The sequence below is a fragment of the Rhea americana genome, unplaced genomic scaffold, assembly GCF_003343005.1.
Source record: "Rhea americana isolate MKP2758 unplaced genomic scaffold, rheAme1 scaffold_267, whole genome shotgun sequence".
Classification (NCBI taxonomy): domain Eukaryota; kingdom Metazoa; phylum Chordata; class Aves; order Rheiformes; family Rheidae; genus Rhea; species Rhea americana.
In genome coordinates this window covers 419,950-437,340 of record NW_028186387.1, presented here as the reverse complement: position 1 = coordinate 437,340, position 17,391 = coordinate 419,950, and the positions used below count along the sequence as shown (strand labels likewise).

Sequence of the window (17,391 nt, the reverse complement as noted above, 5' to 3'; positions counted from 1 at the left end):
TTTAGTGAGACATTCATCTGTTCTTTCCTTCATGTATCATGCAGCTCTTTATGTAACGCACACTTTAAAACAGGAGGAATTTTCAGATTTCATTGATGTTTGCAGTGACGTTGATCCAGGCCACTGATAGGAACAGTTCAGCAAAAACCAGGCAAGCGCTTATCAGTTTCAACTTGTAGGCCAACTGCCTAAAATTGTATGCCTTCTGCATTCCCCAGGACTGCATATGGACATATGCAGTAAGTATGTTCTTCGTAGCCATTTCTATAAGAAGTATGAAGTATTGAAAGGATTAACTAGAAGTTGTGAGCTAAGCTCATGTCTGCTAAGAGGCATGGGGATGTGTGCTCCAAATGTGAGCACATTAATTACTCAAACACTTTTTTTTTATGTTTTTAGTTTGCAAAATAATTGGTTTAATCACTTGTTATCATTTGTAGATGTGGGTAGATGTGGTACCTAGAACAGATATTCAAAAGTATATACAACTCTTCCATTAAATAAGAAGCCTCTACTGCAAAACAGTAGGTAGTGGTGGATTATGTAGTCATATAATTCAAGATCAGATTTTTTTTTGAGAGGTGTCCTTTCATTCTTGAAAAAGCAGATACCTGGAAGTCCTTTGTAGTATGTTCCTCTGGTTTGTCTATGGTACTATCTAACATTACATGCTAGGAAGAAGAGTATAAAAATCCTAAAAGAGAGTTTTGCTTTTTTCTGAAGATTGAGAACAACCTGCCTGCTGCACCTTTCTAGGTGTTACACTTATCTAGAGAAACCTCCAATATTTCCAGTTTCCCCAGTAATGCATTTTTAGCTTGACATCCTGAATRAAAGAGAAAACTATAAACCTGGTCTATAATGGAAAAGGAAGGAGTACAAGGTTGTACTATTGGTTATATACTGAATAATTTAGTGAACCTCCATCTTGTGATTTGCATGAAATTGAGCCCAGTCTCCAGCCTGTGGCACCAGAGAGTTGTGGAATTGAAGAGTTTTGGTGTATACTGTATAATAATGTTTAGTTTTGAAGCCATCACTGCACAAACTCATGCTGAGAAATTAGCAATCAGAAGTCTGCAAGGAAACCCCTCAAAACATAATTCAGCCAGGACAAGTGCTGGAAGATCAAGCACATTTAACAGAAAACTAACTCAGTTCTCCAGGATTTTCATAACATTTTTGGATTAAATCCTTTTTGGAGTTTCCAATTGGCTGAATGTGGTTATTGATTGAGGGCTACTTTTCCTTTTTTCAGAGAGTTTCATTCAGCCATCCATCAAAATGTTCCTAGTCTGCTTCTTCCTATGCTACTCTGTGACAGCCAAAAAAGCAAACAAATCAAAACAAAACAAGAGTAAAAGCAATGACTTAGATGTTATTTGTTTTTGTGTTCCAACCTTGGTAGACAGAAGTCTTTTCCTGCCCATAGTTTATTGCTTATTATTTAAAATAATATCTGCCACCAGCCACACAAATTTTCCCCTATAAGCCATTTTGAGAATGCCTTGCCCTTAAAAAATAGGACGGGCTTACTTGGAGAATCATCCATTCAGAGTGAAGGATGTCAGAAGTATATAGGTAGATCTGTCTAAATTTTTTACAGTTTTTTGTTGTTTCCCTACTTCTCTAATTACTGGGGACAGAGAGGGCATAGCAGACCGGGAGATAACTGAAGGCAATGCCTTGGCTTTTTAGTTAACATGCTGTGGCCACAATCTGTAAATCATCAGTTTCCTTCAGCTATTTTGAGGTTTTTTTATGTAGTCTTGGGAAAAATTTGTATCACAGATAAGTCAAAAGACATGCAAATCACACAATAATTCAGGTAACAAGAATAAACATCTGTATTAAACCTAACCAATCTGTCAATTCGATTATACCGCATTCCAGAGATGGGCCTTATATCATATGAARACTGACTCCCAATGTACTATGTTTTCTACACTTTTGTGTCACCATTTCTGTGTTTCAGGATATTCTTTGCATAGACAGAATAGGAAAAGGAGACACTAAGTCRCCATCAAGCTAGCATGTCAGCATACTTACACTGACTCCTCCTTCCCTGCCTACAGAACAACTATCAAATGAAATTTCAATGTGTATCAGTGCAATCCTCTAAAGTGGGATCTTTTGCTGAGATGGAAGTGAGACTACTGCCAAGAAGCAAACTGATAGAGGAGGTTTGTGATTTTGTGTTTAAGTGCAGGGCTCTTCCCAAGTGAAATCTGAATACTGAAACAGAGGAAAGGTGTTTGCTTCTGTCATGAGCAGAAGCAGGAACTTTAGGAAAGGAATTCCTTTCCTGTCTGTGATGGTGTTGAGGTATGCACACGCAGACCATGCTTTATGACAGAAAATAGAGAATGTTGCAGTTTGTTGTTAGAAGTTGCAAAGGGCTGTGGCWATGGGGAGCGTTGCAGAGAAAGAAAATGTAGGCTTGCATGTAGTTGCACTAAAGTAACAGACTGGCCTTGGTAGGTTGTTATGGGTATAACTGAAGGCCAGAAATATCTAGTTAATCTCCTCCTACCTACTGTAATCACAATAGTCATCTAGAGGCTCTAAAATACTACAAAGACGACAATTACTCTAATTAAAGGGCAACAGGATGACCCACAGGAGAAATAAAAGAGCCCCAAACCTTCCGCAAATGCACAAACAAAAACTATTGAACTTATTCCTGAAGCTTGATCTTCTGTGACTCAGGAATAAGTTATGACAGCCTCAGTCAAAAGAGATACACTCTGCCATTACTGCTGTAATGGTCACACTGGGACCTCCTGTGCCAGTGAATTGCAGGACAGGCCTTATAGAAGCACAAGCTTTTTAATGCAAAATATAGTAGGAATATTACTAAGCAAAGCCACCACCTCTGTCCATGTAGTTCTCAGAAGGCCTTTGCACCAACTTGGCCAAGTCTCCCAGTTGTATAATGGTGGAGAACTGGACAGTTTTGCTTGCTGTTTCAGAAATGGGAAGGCAAAATGCAAGTGCTGCTTCTCACCTGTCTCTATTCCTCTTTGAGCTGGTTGCCAAATGCAAACACAAATGCAGCTAGCAATAGAGTTGCTTTTTGATTCAGGAGACCAAGAACCTCTTTTCCAGTCTGACACACCGTAAGGTGTAATAGCAGAGTTAAAACAGTATGTCTTCATATTCTAGAAAAAAACAGAGTACAGAGCGCTTTGTAGGAGTCTTTCTGTCAAAGAAACCAAGTGCATATATAAGGTTAGTACTGACATGAAAAGAATTTCCTTATTCATTTCCTTGGGAAGTAATTTGAACACATTATCCTCACTTGTCCTTGAATCTGCTGTTTGCTCTGTATATAGAAATGAACACTTGTACTGAACAGGTTTTATATAGTTACACAGGATATAAGCTATCTATTTACATTTTACTCCCCTTTATTATAGCTTTGCATTTTTGAAGGGTCTGTTTTTTAGGATTCCAGAGACATCTACATGCATTGCAAAGTCTTTCATAGCTGAGAATTTCCTGTGCCAGTTAGTGCACTTAACATTCAGGGAGTCCTTCCACTGATGCAAATTGCCCCAGTATCCATAAATCTTGGAGCTCACCCTAGAATAAGGTTACTTTGAAAAGCTATTGGCTTGCTAAGAAAAGCTTGCTTTGATATTAGACACCACAGCTTAGAATCTGAAGGGATATGCTTCAGGATGGGGATGTTGTGATTTGCTCCATCTTCCTTCCACACAGATCTGGAATTGTCTCTGCTGTTCGTCTTACACGGTTGTTGTATAGCTTCAGGCTMCAGGCTGCATGTGTAGGTGTTGCAGTTTCCAGCTGTCTGACCTGTGCTACAGAGTGTCTTAGAGCTACWATAAACCCCAAACCTTCCAAATCATGTTGGGAGCCAAAAGAGCTTGGAGACTTTTGAGATGTTTTACAAAATATGAGATTTAAAATATATGTGATTTAAAATACATTCTCCTCCCAGACTAGTATGATATCCAGGCTTTGAGGCAGCAGTACAAATAGGGGACAGGCAAATGATGAAGCACCACTTGCCTRTGGCTATTCTGGAGCCTGATCTTCTAGAGTCAACACCTAGTTCCTTGAGAAATAATACAGTGGTTTTGTGCGTTTCCTACAATATCTGATCATTTTTTCTTTTGATAGTCTGCATGCCCATGGTTCTCTGGCAATGAGCACATTTTGGACAGAGATTAAATACAAACAAGTAAGAAATTTGATAGAGATAAGTAGAAGTGTCTCTTATCAGCTTTGCTTGCAGCATTTTGCTCCTCTTTGTAATTACTTGGTAAGCTTGCAAAAAGATAAATATTGCAGTTTTGATAAGAATAACACAGGGATCAAAGTAAAATTGTCTCTACAGTTATCATGAGGTTTAATTATTAACCCAGTAATTTTGGAAGGAGGTGGAAGCACATTGTGAGCAGTGGTGAAGGTACGACGTGAACAGTTTCTGTAAGGTGAATGGTGGTGATCCATATGCAGAGTCTGTCTCTGCTGCACGAGAGAAGTTGCTGGTCGTGCTTACTAAAGAATTTGTTTGTTCTCTGAGCTGGGATTCAGTCCCATCGTGTCAGTTGCAGAGACTGTGCCTCGCTTGTTCAGTTCTAGGTCTTGGCACAGGATAAATTGCTGTGCATAGTTCAGTGTGGCTGTTTCTGCAACTGCTGATCAATGAACGTAATGTGCAGTGGGTTTTCAGACCTGGTATTTCAAGAATTGTTGGGATTTTGCACAGATTAATTTGACAAGTCAGAAAATACAAATGCTGCAACTTTTTTTATACATGTATATCCCATTTCCCATGCATATATCCCCATTTATCTTACTAATGGGAAGGAAATTCCAGCCATTCTGCTTATTATCCCTCCTTGAATGTCTGATTTAGATTTCTCAGAAAGAATGAATGGATGTGAAATTAACAAATCTTAATGGAGATTTGGAAAACCATACTTCTTATTGGCAAGGACTGCAAACAGGTTGACTCATTTTTACCGTGCTTAAGAATGTATGGGTGGCAAGCATAAATGATATTGTATGGATTAGTAAGCAAAATTCAGCTTTGAAGAAGTCCTCTGTTAAGAAGGAATCATTTCAATCTGTCATACTTCAGGTTTGAAAGAACCACCAGAACAACAGCAAACAAGATTAAAAAAAAAAATTACAATTTAGTTCCTAAATGCTTAAACATGAATAGTACACAATGCAAAGGCTTTGCCAGGGTATTTATATCAGGAAATTTTCCGAGGCAATATGTACCTCACCAGTTCTTCCAGTAATGTGGTTGCATCAGTTCCCAGCATGACACAAGCTATAGCAGAGAAAAATGCATGTAAGTCTTGCCTTTACCCACACTGGTTTGCAGGCTAGCTGGCAAATGTTTTCAGCAAAACACCTGGTCATAATCATGCAAAAGGTCATTTTTCATTATAAAAATGTAATAATCAAGGTTGAAATATCAAATCTCACAGTATGGAAATGCCAAATTTTGCTTATATATTCAGTCAACCTAAAACCGTTGTTAGAAGGGAGCATGTATCTGTAATTGCTGAGTGGCTGCAAACCCAAGTTCAGACTTCGGTGACCTCATCTATGTTTGGATTATTAAGTTTGCTTTACAGTAAGCCAGGACTAGCAACAAACTCTGCAACAATGCATATGCACTGATGTTTTAAAACTGGATTAATTCAGGTACATTGGCAGATGTCAGTTGTGTTTCCTGAAAGTCAAATTCCAACCAAAGCCAATGGTGGTGGAAAATCTGCACTGAAAGAAAATGCCACTCCCCCACCCCCAAAACAGTGGTAGTCTGGGCTTGATCCATCAAAGCCAGTGTAAAGACTTGTGAAGTAGGAAAACAGGAATCTTTCTACAGGAGCCCATGGTGTTGCCATGTACAGCCTGATGAGGCTCCTGTTTCCCATGGCAAAAGCCCTGGAGCAACTTCCCGATTTGCCTAGGCCCCAGGAGAGGAGCAGCGCAGGGAAGAGAGGGGCAAAGGGAAGCTCTGGACTTCACTTTGCCCTTTTCTAGTCGGGGCAGTGTGGCTTCTTGCCACATGGGTTCCTGCTTAGGTGCAAGTCAAGCCCCACGTTAACAAAAATCAGGACTTTCCCAGTCACAGGGTGGCATCTGCTCAGACTGCAAGATCAGGGCCAAATCCAGATGCAACACAGCTCAGTCAAAGGCAAGAGAAAAGCAAAGTCACCTGGAAAGAGTTAGCTGTTCAAACATGGGGGGTGAGGGACCCTGCTTTCATCTTTTTATAGTATAAAAATTTCGTGACTATATTAAAGCTCTACTGTTTGGACTGGATGATGTTACCTAATTCTCAGAAACGAGAGCAGCTGGCCTCGGTACAGATACCTCCTAGCAAGCCCTGCTGTGTACAGTACATCATTTAGTAGGGCTGTAAAAGAAAGGATATTTATTAGGGGGCTTGGGAGTGAAACTTTACATACTGGTTTGGTTTTTAACTGACCAGATTTCATTTCCAGCCTCTGTGAGTGAGGCAGTCTGTTTTATTTTCCACTTAAATAAATAAATAAATGAAGCCCTCATCTTCCACCTTCTCTACCTCCTTTTTGGCATATCTTTGTGTAAATCCCATGCTGAAACTGTGGGGGTCTCAATGTGAATGTTGTTAACCTTGTGACAGCCTATGTTGCTAAACAGGCAAAGATCCTGGTAAAATCCACATTCAGAAGTATCTGGAATAGGAAGGCAAGTAGTGGAGATTTTAAAAATCATCAAATTGTGAGGAATTTTCACTCTAAGGCAAAATGAAAACAGAAGTATACCCAAAGCCCAACAAATAGTGTTAATTTTATAARTATTTATTGGCATTTCCTGTTCCTGCCTCTTCCTGCTCTTCACCCACATCTCCTACTGATTGCTTCTGTTGGCATCAGCAGAATTGCCTTTTCTTTGTCCCTATGCTTCTTTCTTTCTTTCTTTTCTTCTTTCTTTCTTTGTGTAATATGATGAAAAAATGTCAAAGAAGCATAAATAACAGCTTTGGAGGCTGAATTCCTCCATTTAACTAACATACAGGTAAGTTTCCTCACAGGTATGAGAGCCCACAAGAAGCTCAATCTTGTCCTGCTGGTATCACCTGACTTTGCACCAGTGATGAGTAACTGGTGCACTCAAAGTCTGTCAAGACCAAGGGAGTCCAGTCTTTCCCACAGAGAATTTATGATTTAAGAAGTGAACAATGTAAGAACAAAAATTATTCCACTCAGAGTGTCTAGAGTTAAGTACTTAAATGAGAAAAATTTAAGTTAAGAGAAAACTTTGAAAAAACACATAAATTTAAATACTTGAAATGTTACAGTATTAAATGTGTAACTTGATTTTCAAAAGTACTGAAAATGCAGACTGTGAAACAGAAAGTAGCAAGCTTTTTGTGTATTCCACACTTTCTGAGATCAGCTTATTTCTTGGTAGGCTGACTTTTAGTTAATTTGCCCTGAAAACTCAGCCCGAACTAGGAAGTAGGCTAGATAATATGCCTACAGTATTTTGCATACACAGCACTGGAGGCAGAAGAGAGAGTCCTTTCTCAGGTCAGAGAAAGGTACAGAGAGTACCTCTCTCACTGAGGTGCTAATCAGCAGTATGGAACAGAAAAACAATTCAGAGGAAAAAAATGTGTATTTAACAATACAGATGTCTTATTTGCTTTAGCAGAAATGGAGCTAACACAAGCGAAACAAGAATGCTTAGCTGTTAGTAAGTCTCTTTTTCACCCCATATTTGGAGTTCAGGCTTGAATGGCCCAATACCTTGCCTTCCGAATGCTAGCAAATGAGTACTGGAGCCAACAGCACTTGGGGTTATTAAAGTAAGTGAAGTGACTGCCACTGTCTGAGGAGACCAGAGGAGCTGGGTCAAGGATTTTGGCCCGCCATAGGCACTGTGTGTGAGCCTCAGCAAGACACTTAATCTAATGCTGGTTCTGTTCCCCATCTGTAAAACTATGATAATTTTTGTAGGGTACCTTTTTTTTTTTTTTTTTTTTTTTTTTTTTTTCCTGGCTAACAACTTTTGGCAGATTTGGGAAAGTAGAAGTACAGAGAATGGAACAATGTGCTTGTATCTGGCACTGGCTAATGGGGTGCTATTAATGCATTACTTCAATATTAAATAAGCTGGACAGGATCAGAGCAGCAGAAATATCATGCGAGCACAGTCCCAGTGGCACACTGTAAAAATAACGGCAGCATGAGAAAAGCATTAAGGGCCATATTCTGGCTTTGGAAATTAATGTGCTGGCTTCAGTGGGAGCCATGTGCATATACCTGCTGCCAGAGGACAGACCCAAAAGTTTAGTATTTCTCCGAATGAAGCATAAAAGTAATTATGAGCTTGGCCCATGGTGCTTGGGGTGGAATTCATAACCATCTGGTGTTAATGGCCTGAAGTGAAATCTCAGGCAAAGGTTTCATTTTGCTTATTATTCTTCAGAAAAAAAGCCTTGGCCAGTGACTGCAGCTTTCCTTATTAGCAATGGAGCTTCGTACCTGCCGCCACTGTGGGGTATGACAACCCTAATACTGCTTAGTTTCTACTTCAAATAAGCAGCACTGAGCATTGATGGTGAGGGACTACTTGGACTGCATAGAGGAATTAAGAAACAGAATATAATATATATCCCCCTACCATTTTCACTTCACTGATCTTAAATCTAATCTTTACAAAAACCCTGCCCAGGATTCTCTTGAATGGCTCTGCTCCTAGGATGAAAAGTTTTTTGTGCTGAAATGTATTCCTAATGTTATTTATCCACAAGTGAAATGAAAACTATTTTTAGATTCTCTGTTAATACAAAGCTCAGTCTTTCCCCAAGCCAGGACTGGATAGAAGGAAAGTGTATGTATTTTTATTCCAGCTGAAATTTTGCAGAAGAAAGTCTCTCTAATTTTGATAGAAGACATCCCAGACACCAGGGACATATACTTAGTTTCTCAAGAGACTATTGGCTGGTCTCTTAATATACTGCTTTTCAGTTCTCCATCTGGAAATTGGGGCAGTCAGTGGTAAATGTCAAGAAGCTCATTGGAGTGAACACAGACACGAAAKACTATGACATAGTCACATAATTGGTAAGCGGAACCATATGGATAGTGAAAGTGGTGAATAAAATATAAAGCCTGCCTGAGACCTGCAAGAGAATCTCCCTSGTTTGCTACTAAAATTTCTGAAGGAGATTTTTAGTCATTGCTGTGCAGTCCAGAAGGTAGAAAGACAGAATTACTCGCTAAGCATGAGAAAGTGGAGTAAGAAATGGCACAGAGCTATTCAGTCTGCTTCTGTACAAACGTTCAGGCATCTCCAGTAAAAATTTTGGTTCAAAACTCAAATGTTCCATGTGGGAACTGTCTCTCTTCTCTGCTTTCCTCTATGTGGTCCAAGTACTGCATCTGAAATACAGCTGGTGGAGGCCATCAGAGTCATGTTTCTACTTTGAAATGCATTTTCAGCAAAAGCAATTCAGTGTTGTCTTTTCACCAAAAGAGAGTATCTTCTAGGGGAAGTGGGACCTTATCTACAAACTCTTGAGTAACCATATTGCCGCAAAGAGACAAGAACACTGGAGATGAAAAGGCATTTTAAAAACCTGCTTTTTCCTCTAGAATCTCAATTTCTAGAAATGCTTGCAGGCCATTCCCTCACAGTCTGGTGTTAGACACCCTTCCCTCAGAACAAGGCTTTAACAGCATATAGAATGCCATGGTTTAAACAGTTCTCTGTGGTAAGTGCTAATCAATGGGATCATACTGAGGAGCTTATGTGACCCTTAACCTTAACCATATGTGACTGTGCTGGTGGTCTCTACATGGTGGTTTAAACAAGTATCATAATTTGCCTTGTATCTGCTACAAGTTGTCTCATCTGTCTATTCTAGATGAGTTCACCCTTCTTTTCTGCACATTACCTCCTCTGAAGTATCAAACTCAGGCTGTATGTATATTTCCAGAGGTAAAATTTTGACCTGTCATATGCAGAATATACCATGCTGCTCATTTTCTTTCTTCTTGTAGTCYCTCTCCCAAGACTGTCATCTCATTCACCAAGAAGCTTGTTATTTTTGGTAGGGCTTGGGCCATGGCCTATTTCAAGATCTGTTGAAGAGGAAACTTCCCCATGTCAGAACAGTGTCTGAGTCTCAGCTTTAAATATCTGTTCAACTAGTATCTTTGTCTTCTCCCACAGTATTTGCCAGAATCCTCAAGGCTCCCGAATCCCATAATATCACCTTTGGGTCTGTGGTGACATTGCGGTGCGCGGCAACAGGCATACCAGTCCCCACTGTCACCTGGCTTGAAAATGGAAAAGCTGTAAGTGTCTCTTTTTTATACCTTTGGCACTTGAGGTCTGCTTGCAGTCAGAAACGCAGGCTAATGATTAAAATGCAGGGCTGGGAGCCAGGCCCTGTGGGTTCTATTCCTGTCTTATTTCATGCCTTGCTCTGCAATCAGAGTGCCTAGCTGCTGTATTGCATTTTTCTCCTCTGTAAAAATCTTTCCGCTTTCTCTGGGGTCTTGCTCAGCTTTATTTGTCAATATCTGGGAAATGCAAGATGAAGGATACTTCAGAGGTTTACAAACTTCCTTTGAGCCAGGATATCTAGGACTTCGTCTTGGATTTAAGTATTTCTGCAGCCACCTTTTCTGGCCTTTCTTTTAATGATACTTCTATGAAATATAATGATAACAATAACATGAAAAAAATATTAATTTGACAAAGAAAACACATTTAATGCAAACTGAGGCAGTTAGATAGGACAAATGATCTTGAGGCAAAATGCCAGTTTAGGAATACCCTATATGCATAAAGTATTTGCAGATAAATTTGCAGATTTGCAGACTTGAAGTAACTGACCTGGGTAGCACACTAAAGAATGTCACCAATTTATTCCTGGCTAAAAGCATGTCCTCAAGAGAGGCAGGTGCTCGTCCACTGCAGACACTAGGACATGAAGAATTCAACAGTTCTCACAGGAAATTGTTCCACAGCTTAATTATCCTGACCATTTAAAACATTTAAGGTCCCTGTGTAGGTTATTTTGGTGCCTTGCTAGCTTGCTACCTAGACAGAAGAGTCACTTAATGGCAGTATTGTCTCCCTAGAAGTGAAACTGTAAACCACAGTCAAGTCAGCTCTCAAACACACTCCTGGGAACCCAAATCAAATGAACTGTTTTCAAGAGTTTCTCTGTAACAGATTTCCTCTGATCTTCACATRGTTATTGTGGCCATGTTTTATATTCTCCATGGTTTTTCAGCAGACTTTCAAAGATGTGCGCCRTGTGGTGCAGTGCTCTGGAATCAACCTGATCTGCCACTGAGTGCAGACTGGCAATTTGCCTCTGCACTTTCTTACGGATCCCCGGTAAAATACAGGTGTTTCAGCCAGAGTTTGACAATGGCAGCTTGTGTGGACTTCCTTGTCCAGTAGGATCAGTAAATCCTCCTGCTAAAGTTCCTTACTTCAAAATGCTGCTCCCCTTTTGGTCTATATCCCCTCTTTCTGTGTACTAAAATATATACTAAGGAGACTGGACTGCTTTGCAGGCTGTCTCACCTTCCTTACCTCCGCTAAACCTTATAATAACCTTCAGTGTTATTAGAAGTCATTTTCTATTTTCCCCTGAGGTCACTAGGGAAAACAGTAACAGGCAAGCCAATCAGTCTCTGCAGAGCCCTTCAGCAGTTTTCAGTAATAATTATTTTGAGAGAACTGTAGGTGTTCACTCAAGCTTTGCAAGATGGTTTCCCTCTGGAAACGAAATCTTATTGTAGGTGGTTTTGGGTATTTGCCACTACAGTTTATTCAGGTTGCATGGCATACCTGCCCCCAAGCAGCATGCAAGACAGTCTTTTACATGAGCCTGAGGTGAATCACCAATATCAGACAACTGAATCTCCTCAAAAGGTGCTTACACTAGTAAAGTAACAGCAAAGGCTGTTACTTGGTGGCATGAAAAGAAGAGAGTACCACAAGGCCAGCTGTAACAATTCTTTGTAGTGAATTTAGAATGTAGTGTAGTGAAGTGCCCCTATAAGAGCATTACTACTGGGGAAGGATATTTTGGGGGAACATCTGTTTGCACAGACTCACAGGCAGGTTTTCTTGTGTGTTTATCATCTAGATTTCTGCCTCAGCCCCTGCCATATTCCTTTGGACGATGAATGTCCTTGAGATCTTTTTTAGCCACCTCTACTAGTTCCTAGGCTAAAGATCATGCTTCTGTCTGTGTGCTGCAGAACAGCTGAGAAAACAATAAAACCACAGAGTTTGCGGCTCTCTTTTCAGAAGCATGCTGAAAAGTAGGATTTCCAGCTTGCCTCTGAGGGGGCTCAAAGTATTAGGGACCAACAATTCAGGATAGTTAGAGCCTGTTCTCCACCTTCTTTCCTTTTTACAACTTACTTTCACCTGGTGTATTAGGAAGGTTGTTGCTCTGCGTTGCCCTGACTAGCACAGACACCCTGCAGAAAGCTGTATTTTGCCAGTCAATTTGGCCCTCACTCAGGACCATTGCTTAGCTGGTCAGATATGCTGCGGCATTTCTGTCTTCAAGACAAAAGTCAGTCCCAAGAGAGCTGTGTTCCAGACCACATCATTTTAAATACAGCAAGGAGACCTTTGTTTAATGAAAGTCTGTCTTTGGGAAAGTTGAAGCGGGAAGCTGGTGGAATAGAGCATATGCGTATGAATATGGAGTCACAAGCAAGCAACAGGGAGTCACTTGAGGATGTGCTCCCTGCAATGTCCCTATGGTGTTACAGTCTCTGAAAGCTGACCTGAGCTTTAAAGAGTCAGAAGCTGCTGTGATTATTAAACCGCCTTTGAACAAAAAAATGCAAATCCCTCTAAGTAGCAGCCGTCTTGTCTACCCAAGCAGACGTCTACCCAAACAAAAATACAATGCCTTTTCCTCCTGGTGTGCAATGCAGGGCACCATGGACCTTAACTGTAGTTTTCTGCATCATAAAGGGTAAGAAAGCTAGGTATGAAGATATGATGAAGTCTCTCCTTTGGTAGATGCTGGAATGGAATTTCAAGGTTTAAAACAGACCTGCTAGAAGCAAAATCTCAGGGAACGAATTTGAAAAGCAAAAGGGATCAATTAATATAATGAAAAGATCTCAGGTTCCCAGCAGAAAAAAACAACTTGGAAGATCTGCAATTCAACTACCTGCTATTTTCATGAGGCTTTCTTATGTGATTCATGATGATTTTCCATACTGTACATGGTAACACATACTGCTCATACTGTTTGCAGCTATGTGAGCCCAGTCAGCCAGGGATTGTTTTCACCCGGGGAGACCTTGGGCTGAAACTAGCCCTTGCGTTATTGTCAGCTGTAGTATATTTCCTTGTCCCGGTGAGCTCTATCAGCTGACGTGGCAAGCAAAGCGTTTTTCATTGTGTGGTCCAAGCTAAGAGAGCAATCTTGGCTCACCATGTTCATATTTCCTATCTGAGGGCCATCCAGCTGTGTGAAACCCCTCAGAGGGCCTCAGACTGGAACCTCAGCTTTAAAATGCTATTTCTGAGGTTCTAACTGAATTAGTAGAAAGAAGAATATAGGATGAAGGGGAGGAGAAACACTTCAGATCACATGTGACAGCAGTCAGTGAAAATCAAACAGCTTCCCACCTGGGGGGAAGTTTGTGGAATAGTATATGGTTGAAGCCCAAACTGGCAGTAGGGAAGAGGAGATGACTAAAAACAGCATAGTCAGCTCAGTGTTAGCAGCCTTTGCTCCTGGATGACTGTCAGGAGACAAGGGGTCACCCATAAAGAAATTTCTCCTTTCCACCAGGAATGACTCAGCAATATTTTAATGCTGACTAAATTTCTATGTAGAAAAAGTTGTAAAAATAAATCTGATCAATAATTTAACAAGGATAAACCCATGAAAAAATGTCCCGTGAGTTCCCATCTCTCTGAACTGACTTTGTGGCAGTAAAACTAAAAATATCTCTGTCTCTGCGTTTGCACGACAACCAGCATACTGCCCAGCCCTGAAACATAATTTATAAATGTGTTAGTCTAGCTGGTGATACACACATGTCCTTTCACCACAACTCTAAGCTGACCCTGACTGAGGTAGAACAAATATATTAGTATCTGTATTTTTTTTTGAAGAGAAACCAATCTGCTTAGTAAAGAAGTGATATAACATTGTTGTCTCTTTCTTACTTTTGCAGTTATCACTGTTAATACTTTTGGGATCAGAGGCATTGAAATCATATTTCTACTAGATATCAAGGAGGTCAAATTAATCTGGCTAAACTCAAAGCTAGGTGTTTAGGCAGAGAGCTTTGTTGGGAGACAACTCGCACTATCCTTAGGGCCAAGTAGCACCAGCGGGATTCAAAAATGACCACATCTCACCTAAGTTATACTTGATGCTTTCTTGATGCTTTCTACTGATGTGAAGGGTAGAAAAGGAAATGCTACTCAGTGCTATTGCCTTTGCAAGGTAGAATCTTGGTTTACTGTGTCCTCCTATGCCATACAAATGCCAAATGATCAGGAGAAACTTAAGGATAAAATTAAGCCACACTGGCAAAACCCAACGAGCTCCAATTTCATTTGCATGGGAATTTCTTTTCTGAGAAACAGACAGGCCAGAATTACCACATTCRGAGCCCCTTCCAAATTTTCAGCTGTGAGATAAGAAAGTCTATCAGATATTTCCAAGTATGGGAGCCAGAACATCTGTTTCACTCCTTATGATCCTAAAAAAGCAGCAGTGGTTGTTTAATTCAAAATTAATGAGTTCCAAGCTTTCTTCGAAGCTTTCTCTTTACAGCCACGGTTGGGCCACAAAGCCATATGCTGCTTTTACTTCCTAAGACATAAATAGACAAATGATTTAATAAGTAGAGGTCCTGGAGCAATTGTCCAGCTCAATTACATCAGTAAAATTGATATTGATGATACTAATTGAGGAATACTATCCTCTGGAAATGAAAATTAATTGTGAAAGTATTACGTGTGGAATAGGAGAAATCTTTAACATTTGCTTTTGTTCATGAAGTCATCTGCTATGAAAGTACCAAAATAATGCCAATTTCAATGCTTGGAGGTGGGTGTCTTGTTTTTTATTGTTGCTGTTGTTGGTGGTGTTTTTTTTAATTTGGAAACACCATTGCACAAGGCTTTTCACTCTCTCAGGTTTCTGCAGGATCTATAGTGGAAAGTGTCAAAGACAGAGTGGTTGACTCCAGACTGCAGGTATACGTCACCCGACCTGGCCTGTTCACTTGCCTAGCCACTAACAAACACAGTAAAACTTTTGGTGCCGCAAAAGCTGCAGCGACCATCAGTATTTCAGGTATGCTGGAAARGAAGGGGCTTTTACTTTTTACCCATGCAATTGCAGTCCCAGCTTTCTTCCTGGGAGAGAGGAAAGGGGTGTGAAGTGCTGTGGAGGCACATGAAAAGCCGTGGAGAGCTTGTAGTTTGTAGAAGGCTAAATTTGAGTACCAGTGCCTCCTCCGCCAGGCTAGTTCCTCATATATGCTTACACTTCAGAGACGGGCACAGCTGTCATTTCCTGAATGCTTGATGCTGTCTTGTACTTTGTGTCCCAGAAGCCCTTGGTAAACTCATCCATGCGGAGGAAGTAGTGGCTAGTGCCCAGCATTAGTATCGCCTAACAGCAAGGTGAAAATAGCTTTCATGAGGTCTTACGCTTCCCAATGGGTTTCATCCAAAATACAAGCAAGTTTCTGTCAGAAGAGGCTCTCCTGCTCATCATGTGATACAGGGTGGCCTGCACAGCTGCTGTGCCTTGAGTAACCTCTCTGCACCCCAAACTATGCTTGTGTGGGAACATCTCCCAGACAAGGAAAGGGAGCTCCAAAGAGGAGAAATACTGAGAGCCTGAGCTGGCTGACTGTGCTTGCCACACAGGCAGAAAGGTGGCAGTTTGTCCTTCCCATTTGGGCAAGACCCTGGCCTTGGGGGCACTACCCAGTTTTGGGTAGTGGAGGGAGGAATCCCTGGGGAGCCAGAAACATGATGCTGGTTCAGCCCTGTCATTCACCTGGGACTCACCAGCATCCTGTGTTCTGCAGGGATGATAGTTCTTGGGGGCCAGGGCAGAAGTAACCTGGGCTGGGCCTTGGTCCAGTCACTCCTACCCGCAACAGTGCAGCTGTGCTTCATGAGACATGGTGGACTGGAAGGCAAGGCTGCTCCACCAGCTAGAGCTTTCTCCCTGCCCATTATAGAAATGGGCACACAGGGGCTTAAACTGAAGACGTTTTGCCAATCACATTGAATGCAAAGGATAAGGGTAAAGGAATGGGCTTAGGGCACACCAGCCCACCAGAACAAGGTTGTAGGCAATAATTTATTTCCTCTCCCTATGAGTATCCAGCGTAGTCCAACTCTTCTTCCACTGTAGAAGATACAAAGTCATTTTCAGACAGCTTCCAGGTTTTGGACAGATTGCCTAGCACAAGACCTTTAATATACCCTTCTCAGAGGGGGTAGTGAAATGTCACTGATGTCTTTTCCATTTTTTCTTTYTCCTTGCTCATTAAAACTGCTGGATCTGGTGCCTACTCAGCAGAATGGAGGTAAGAATTATTTTTATGTGGATGTTTGGGAAACTTATGTGGGCCAGGGAAGATGCAGAAGGAGAGAAAAACTAAGCATATTTAATTAACTTTGCTTAAATGAAGGGAGAATGTTTCTGGACCCCAAGAATGCAGGTGAGGTKCACCTGCAGGAAATGCTGAGCTCCTCTATACAGATAGGAATAGAAACCAGGCCCAGTCAGATAAACATGCCTCTCTATCTCAAACAGTGCATCAGACATCAGTAAAAGTGTTTAAAATACAGTCGTGGGAAGAATACTCTGGTGTAAATTCTGTTCAAAGTTACACAGCTGAAACTTCTGTGACCTTATAAATTTTCAGGCAAAAGGTTAGCTGCAAAACAAGTTCCTCTCTGTAGGCAGTCAACAAATGTATTTTGGTACAATGATCACAAGTCTAGGGCAAGTGAGGTTCAGATATTTGTTACAAGGAAAGCCACATTTATATCATAAATTTTAGATTTTTTAATCATAGATTTTTGCCCAGTATTTTCTGGAGTACTGAAGAATTTGATTGGCTCTTTTTTTAAGAGTCTTGGCATATTTCTGCATGTCCCACTGGCAGATCAGTCTGGAAGCAAAATGAGAGGGCTACCCTGCGTAGAAGGATATGAGCTATCAGTCCTCAGAGCAAAGAACAGCCCGAGAAAATCTGAGGAAATGGCTTTGCTACTTTGCCAACTCAGGCTCCCCTTTAAGGTCCTCACCTCCTTCACAGGGGTCTGTCAGATTAAATTCAGGAATTTTTAAAGTGATTTTTG

At 40.9% G+C, this 17,391-nt stretch overlaps 1 protein-coding gene across 1 annotated transcript in view; it reads left to right on the top strand.

The window, feature by feature from the left end:
* Positions 1-17,391, top strand: part of MUSK (muscle associated receptor tyrosine kinase) — a 62,632-nt gene that overhangs the window by 16,001 nt on the left and 29,240 nt on the right. The window contains exons 6-7 of the mRNA XM_085307868.1: positions 10,219-10,343; positions 15,199-15,362. Coding sequence (XP_085163994.1) covers positions 10,219-10,343; positions 15,199-15,362 — 289 coding nt within the window. The remainder of the gene's footprint in view (positions 1-10,218; positions 10,344-15,198; positions 15,363-17,391) is intronic.